Source organism: Carya illinoinensis, chromosome 15 (assembly GCF_018687715.1).
Source record: "Carya illinoinensis cultivar Pawnee chromosome 15, C.illinoinensisPawnee_v1, whole genome shotgun sequence".
NCBI lineage: Eukaryota > Viridiplantae > Streptophyta > Magnoliopsida > Fagales > Juglandaceae > Carya > Carya illinoinensis.
Window position 1 is genome coordinate 3,111,768 of NC_056766.1, and position 7,752 is coordinate 3,119,519.

The following is a 7,752-nucleotide window of genomic DNA, read 5'->3' on the forward strand; positions in this document are numbered from 1 at the left end:
GGGCAGAAAAAAAGGTTGGGCAGGCCGGCGAGTAGCCTAAAATATAATGCAAAACGGGCAAGAGGGAGGGAGGCAGCACGATTGTACTCCGAAATATGAATCCGTGAGCACGAATTCAAGTGTTTTATCATCTTTTTAACAATCCATTTCTATGGATTTGGGGGGTTTCCAAAGAATTTTATAGCAATAAAAGCGTGGAAATGAATCCATCTGTAAATTTATCCCCCCCTCCAATATATATATATATATAGTAACGTGTGCTTAGTTTTAGGCTTTTAGCTCATCTGAATGGTTCAAACAGATATCTATAACTGGGGTTGTCAGCATTTTGTTAAATAAAATACAGGGTAAACAAAGCTTTAACAAGAAGAGATGCTTTATGAATGTTCGATAAATAGCAGTCTACTACCAATCATCCTTGACATCTCTTCTTGATAACACTAGGAAGGTCCTTATTTCTAACTTAAACAGTATATCAGCAGCACGCATCTTGATCCCACACGATATTACAAATATGACAACCAACCGTTTCAAGTAATCAAGTGATCTATATCACCTCCATGCTGAAGCAACGATCAAGCTTTTGTCTGCCCACCCAAAATGAAGTGCACCCATTTCCTCCTTCACTTTATACCTGTTACAATACTGCCTAATTTGTTTCTGGATTGTATCGATCAAATTTGGACCCATGGGGCATGAAGTAAAGCCAGCCATCATCATCCTTGCCCTCCATTTACCTGCAACTTCATACCGCTCGATCCTCTCATCTCCCTCACATGCAACAATGTTAACAATGTCCCGTGCCAGGCACTGCCTTTCAACATTGATCCTATCCTGACTGTCCCTTGGGAGAGTTGCATCAAGAGAGTCGAACACAGCTGAGTAGTAATTGTAGGCTTCAATGAATCTAGGGAAAAAAGGGGCTGTGTTGGTGTTTACATCTTGTTCTACAACAGTAACAAGTTTTGGGTTCAGGCTCTTAACCATCCGAAGAAGCTGGTCTCGCTCATTTACTGTTGAAACACTTTCATCTGGCATGTGGTGAAGCTGAAAGGAAAAGTTCACCATAAGTGCTTCCCCAGGTCGACAATCAAGCATTGATGGAGTGACAATTGCAGTCTTTGACGCCAAGGCTTGAAACTCAAATGGTACCCCGTGTGTTTTTGCTAGTTCCTTCAGCCTTTGTCCAATAATGTTTAGACCTCCGACAGAACGTTGAACTGACTCAGGGTCATCAACTCCAGTTAATCTCAAATGGGGTGGTTTTCCTGCTCGATTGGCAATTGTTTGTATGAGAGTTATATATTGACTCCCTTGGTTGATGTCAAAATCTATTATATGGACTCTTTTCTCATCTTTAAACGCCTCTATCATTGCACCATTTGCTGCCATAAACCCGAATTTAAAACAAGGGCACACCTCGAAGAGAATCTGCATGGCTGCAAGACGATCAGAAGAGGGGGGCTCTTTGCATTTCAGAGCTTTATAAAGACATTTGCCGGAGGCAGCCATGCGCGCAGCTAGACCTTCCACCATGTATGCTGCAATCCTCTGAGGAGGATCCCCTTGGACCGAGACCATCTGTCGGAGCTCATTAATCATAGCTGATGCCTCCATGATGTTTCCATTTGCGAGTGCAGCAGCACAATCAATTAGCATTTGTCTGGGAGTCCGAGGAGACAGTTGTGATACTTCCTTGTTACTGCTGATGCTACTGAGATTAGAATCTGTAGATGAAGATTCCTTTGGAGAGTCATGGAGCAGTGAGTTCTGAACTGGGTCAGCCCATTCGACATCAACTTCCATGCTGTGACCGGTACCAAACATGTCATCATCATCATCATCAAGCAGTGCCCTTTCCAGTTCTTGAAGCTTCAATCTCATATTATCTTCATCATAGTCTGTTGCATCCAGGCTTCTTTCCAAGTAATCCAATTCAAAATTGGATCGATAGGCATCAAGATGTCTCATGGACACCAAAGGAGTGTCAAATGGGTTTTGAGTGCTTCTGGAGGGACCACGTGACTCAAATGAATTTCCTGAGATGCCAGAACTAGATGGCTGTATAAGTTCTTCCGTTGGGGAGTCAAGGAAATACTTTTCATAACTTTCACTGCAGTAAGAATCAGTCATATGTGTAACCTTATGCTTATCAGAACCAAATATTTGAGCGGACAAGCCAGGGCTGTCATCACTCCCCTTTAGTGAATACAGCTTGGTATTTTTATACGATGTGGAAGATAGCTCTGCAGACCTAACTAAAGACATAGTTTTTCCTCTTACTTGCTCACTGTGAGATGAAGGCAGCTTCTACCATAGAACAAGTTGTCTCGCAAACTGTCACATAGCATTGATAAAGAAATTCTGATTAGAACTCTTAAATTTGGAAACTACTGGTTTCTTTCTTGTTAAACAGTACATAAAGCAGTTGAGTAAGGTTAGCCACTCACAGATATAAAATCCTTTATCGCTTTTGGGATGCCTGCAGTCATCAAGATGAAAGAAGAATGGCTCAGCAGTGATAGCAGAAATGAATCAACTACATAAATTATATTTGCGCATGCACATGCTTTAAGGGGGTGGGGAGAGAAAGTGAGTTTAGTACAATCAACGTTCTCAAGCATGCCCATTGAGGCTATCAGCTTGACGAATTGGTAATACTAGAGCAAAGAACTAGAAATCGAGGGTACTATGTACCAGCTAGCTGGGTTAATGGAGGATTATCCATTCAAGCCTAGCTGGTTACACCATAGGAAGTTCGAGTATTTATAGTCCCTAATCTGATATTATCACAATCATTGGTCAATCAATGAAAGGGAACCTTAGATCAGGGAATAATGTTTAGCTGCTGAAAATCCAAGAGGAAAAGAAAGTACCATGCAACAGAAACCTTTACAACCCACCAATGTCTTTGCTGAATTATCTGCCTCGAAGAATGAAGTGCTTCTTTGTTATCAATTGAATATTCAAATGTAAGTGGTTGAAAATTGAAGAACAATTGGTTGAGATCAATTCTTTGTTAGCTGTGAACTGGTTCAAGAATGGTACTCAGCCCCTTGGTGATATTTTGAATTATAGGAAGGTATTAGGAACTTTCATTCTCATATGCCTTTTGTGATTAATCATGTTTTATATGGAAGGCAATTGCTTGGCAGATATTTGGTGAACCATGTTGCAGCAGCTCATAATGTCTCGTCGTCTTCTATTTCACATCTACCTCAAAATCTTGTTGGTTATTTTGTACTCAACAGATCGGGGATTCCTAGCTCTCAGGCAAAAACTTAAAACACTGCACCTAATATATGGATCGCTTATACTAAATATAGATGAAGATCAAGAATCTTAAATTCAAAAGCACAGACCACCTAGAAGCAATACTATGCTAAGAGAAAAAGATCCACCCAGAAAACACCTTCTTCAACATGATAACCTCAAAAGAACACAAATACAAGTTTTCGGTCATGAACAGAAACAGAACAAAGTATTAGAAAGACATGAAAGTAAAAAATAGAAATAAAAAAAAGTTAACGGAGAGCTTTGACAATAAATCTCCAGAATCCAACGTAAACAAGCATGTTGTAAAAAAGACAGATCCATGGCTGATCCATACGAAAACAATTCAGAAAGAATTCATGCAAATAGAAGGCAATTCACTTCCTCATAGAAAGGACCAAAAAAGCGAAATTCAAGAACAGGAAGAACCCAAAAGGACATACCTGATGGAGGTTGAAGGCCTCAAGAAAAAGTAATAAAGATCGCATCAGAAGTCATAGCCTGCGATTCATTACCCAGATGAAGATGAATATCAGAATTGGCTCTGACGGAGGCCAAAGCTATGGTTGACTATGCGTTGTGGAATTAAAAAGAACAAGGAGCAAAAATATCTCCTTTATGGGCAAATCCACACTAAAAAAAATTCTAGAATTGTGTGGTTAGGTAAGTTGAGAAGCAACAAACCATATAAAAAAACCAAAGAAAGATGCAGAAACAGGAACAAAATTGACAAATTGATGTAAGAATAATTAATATAAAATACGTAACAGAGACCCAAATAAGGAGAGCTTATTAAGTACTAAAAAAATTGTGTTTGTTGGGAGGATGTGAGCTACCGGGTTTAAGAATCTGAAGAGATCACCAATATGCCAAGACCCATTAGTTAAAAGACCATAATAAGAACGAAGAAATTCCAATCTTCTGGAATCTGAGAAAGTGTGAGAAAGCAAAGAATAGTGGAGAGAAACTCACCCAAGATTTTCCATCAAAGAAACTCCTCGGCTTCATCACAATTTCTTGTCATTTAATATCAGAGTCCTGTGCAGCACTTCCACCTTTTTTTCCGAAGTCCTACTATGTCTGCATGTTTATACCAACTTGTCTGACCAAGGTTGCTTCAGGATACAATCTCGTGCACATATATGGTCTGCAAAATGGGTTTTTCGCCTTTTCATTGGTCAATCCTGGCCGCCCGATTTGTAGACCAACCATCACAAATTTGACTTGGGGGGAGGTGAATTCCCTGAGTTCTACGTGGTGGGCACTGGGCATTATTCTAAAGTTTTGTGACATGGGTATGAATTACCTAGACTTAATGGTAAGTGATAGTGTGAGACAGTTGTACGACAATCGTGAAAAGAAAAAAGAGATACGTTATCGACGCAAATTATATAATAATGGTTTCATACCATTTATTATATTTATTTTATAATAAAAATAATTTTATAACCGAACGTATTATATTAAATTATAAATTTATTTTTATATAATTTTTTTAATTATTTTTTTACATATTACACTGTCCATCACAATTCACCGTCTTTAATATTAAAATATAATTATAAAATATATTGTGTGTATATGATCATTCAGGTATGGTTGATGAAAAGTGTTATATCAATATAATTTGAAAGAACAAAGATTAATAGAGAATATTATATTAATTTAATGTGAAGAAATAAAATAAAAGTGTAGCATATCTTGAATGGAAAGATGAAGGTGGAAGTAGGGAATCATTGCACTCTGTTACAAAGTCAAAGGATTTTTTGCAGGCTCCCTTTATTTTTTATTTTTGGATCTCTTGCATCTCAAAACCCCCGTCTCAAATAAAAAGAGGAAGAAAAAAGCCGGACTTTTCCTTTAGACGTGTAGAATCTAATTTTCAAAAGCGTGTATGAGTGGAAACGGGGAAACGCCACCAAGTCTATGCGAATTTTCATGCGTGGAGTGGAGAGCCTTTTGTGTTATGTTATGGGGTTTATACTTCCCACTCTATTTATTTAGACAAATTCTACCTGTAGTTATCGGTGGAGATTGCGTATGTAGTTTTATTAATAAATAAAGATAAAAAAATATTATTATAATTTTAAAATTTTTTAAAATATAATTATATAGGTTTACATGAGACTATATGTAGATTAACTCATTTATATATTATAATTTAATTTATAATATTTAAATTTTAAAATTTATCTTTTAATTTAAATTATGCAACATTGATTATTGAATCGTGAAGAGATCCAAACCTTAGAGAGTGAGAGAGAGTATTAACTTTTCTCTAGAAACCTTCACAGAAAATTAACCCAAGTGGAGTGGACTCCACTCTCTCTCCCTCATTTATCTTCACTCCCTCCCTTCTCCCACTTGCATAGTTTTATTTTTCTATCAGTGTGTTTTAGGTGTTTTTCATTCAAAGTATGGAAGAAGCTGATCTATTATTTTCCAAAGTCTAGTGGCCGACACGTGCCCCACAACAGGTTTTTCTAGGCACCTATTTATAAGACGATTGAAAATTCGAGTAAAAAGGAGCGACGTGTGAGCCACATATACGAGTCAATGCTCGCGCGTGACATCCATGCACCACTGCATTGGTGTTTCTGCTGCTGTCAAGTGCGGCATTTTTGGGTCAAGCGACTTCATCTTCTTTAGAGCTGACTATTTACTATGCTTGGTGGCTCTCACGCGCCACTTCTGCTGCTTTGTTTAGTGTTTTGTTTTCCTCCAAGATTGAAAATGAGGATCTATAGCTTTTCAAAATGTAATTTGTTATCTTCTCATGTATTTTTAATTTCTGTTATGGCTTTGCTTAGGATAATAAAAAATCAAAAAAAAAAAAAACACTTGTCTCTTGGACTATATATATAAAGTGTGTATTCTATTCTATATTAGATAGAATATGGGGTTACGTGTACTCTGTCTTAGACAGAGTGATGCCATCTCTCAAACTTTTGGTCTACAAGAGTTACAATATGGATAAGACCGTGTCAATTATAAAGAAATTTGTGTATTTGAGAGCTATTATCGGTCAAAGTTGTAATGTCTCATTTATGGTGAATGAAGTTCATTTTACATTAAAAAAGAAAAAAAAGAAATAAAAAAGAAAAGAAATCGTGCAACATTGATGATGTGTAATGTACAAACATTCAAATAAAATTATTTGAACGAATAGTCAACATTGAGAGCATTTAAGATATAAAATAAATAATAAAATTTATATCTTATCATCAGTTTAATCTTTCAGAATAAGTGATGATTTTACATAGTATTAGATTAAGAGAAATGATATTTACAATTTTAGAATATGCAATTTCTGTATATTCCATTTGAAGAAAATTGGGTAAATCTAGGACGTGCATGAAAAAATTATTTTTTAATGGTGACTCTCACTTTTTTATTTTAAATGAAGTATGCAAGGACTACACACTCTAACGGTAGAGATAGCATTACCCTAAATTACAAATTTTGATAACTTGCATATTTAATTAAGATGATATCATACCTTAACAAATAGCGTAAATTAATTGTTAGCATTGTTTGATAGTAGTGTAGTTAATAATCACTTTGATATATCAATTGAAAAATGATGGTAATTCTAAGGTTTAAAAAGTAATTTCCCTCTAAAAATTGTCATTCCTCTTTATCCAACAAGGGAAGAATGTCAGTTCAACCCTTTTGTGCATTGATAATGGGAAATGGATCAAAGAAGTCATCACTCAACAAGGGTAGTTAGGAATTATTCTGATTTTTCATAGGACCAAAGACATTAGTATCATGACAAAGCTTCTGCATATATTCTAATCTTAGGTCCAAATCATCCCTCCCTCATCTTATCCAAATCAAACCGTGTCGGAATATTGTAGTCTTCCAAATTCATAAATAAATAGAAAATCAATTAGCTAGGAGAAAAATAGAAACTTTTTTTTATTTAATTTTAATTTATAAATTAGAATTTGAAAGATATCTGAACCGAAGTCCTTGTCAAATTGGATGAATGGATAGCAATTTTTCTTTTTCAAAACTTTATCTACAAATTTATTTACATTTTTTTTTCTTTTTTCCCTACATGCATTAGCCAACATTGGTTGTGAAAATAAGCCAAAACAATGCATGTAAAAGACTTCACTCCTGGCTCTTAATTTCTAAGATTTTTGTCAAGATCCTGATGATGGCATATGATTCATTTCTTTAAATGAAAAACTTGAATTTGAAATCCCTTATCCCTATATATATATATATATCTTTATATATATAAAGTGGCTATCTAACGGAATTTTATTGGTTTAACGGTTTTTGTTATTTTACCGTTAAAATTAACGCCGTTAGTTACATGAATAAATTAAAGTGGCTCTCTCTTCTTAAAAGTTCTTAATTTTTTAATCTCTCTCTCCCCAATCACTTATGAATAAATTCATAATTATTAAAATTCATGCAGCATGCATGATCCTGTAACCTATGCATTGATGATCATTTATTTATGAG

General features: G+C 35.6%; 1 protein-coding gene across 2 annotated transcripts; it reads right to left on the bottom strand.

Annotated features, from left to right (window-relative positions):
* Window positions 1–289: 289 nt before the first annotated feature.
* On the bottom strand, window positions 290–4,400 carry LOC122295489 (scarecrow-like protein 1). Of its 2 annotated transcripts, none has more exons than XM_043104526.1 (4): window positions 4,246–4,400; window positions 3,717–3,774; window positions 2,451–2,482; window positions 290–2,337 (listed from the first exon to the last, which is right to left on the bottom strand). In XM_043104526.1, exon 4 carries the CDS (start codon window positions 2,266–2,268, stop codon window positions 553–555), a length of 1,716 nt encoding a protein of 571 aa, XP_042960460.1. In that variant the 5' UTR covers window positions 2,269–2,337; window positions 2,451–2,482; window positions 3,717–3,774; window positions 4,246–4,400; the 3' UTR covers window positions 290–552. The 2 variants fall into 2 exon arrangements, with proteins under 2 accessions (XP_042960460.1, XP_042960461.1); XM_043104527.1 differs by lacking the exon at window positions 4,246–4,400 and adding an exon at window positions 4,110–4,180.
* Between the last annotated feature and the right edge of the window lie 3,352 nt (window positions 4,401–7,752).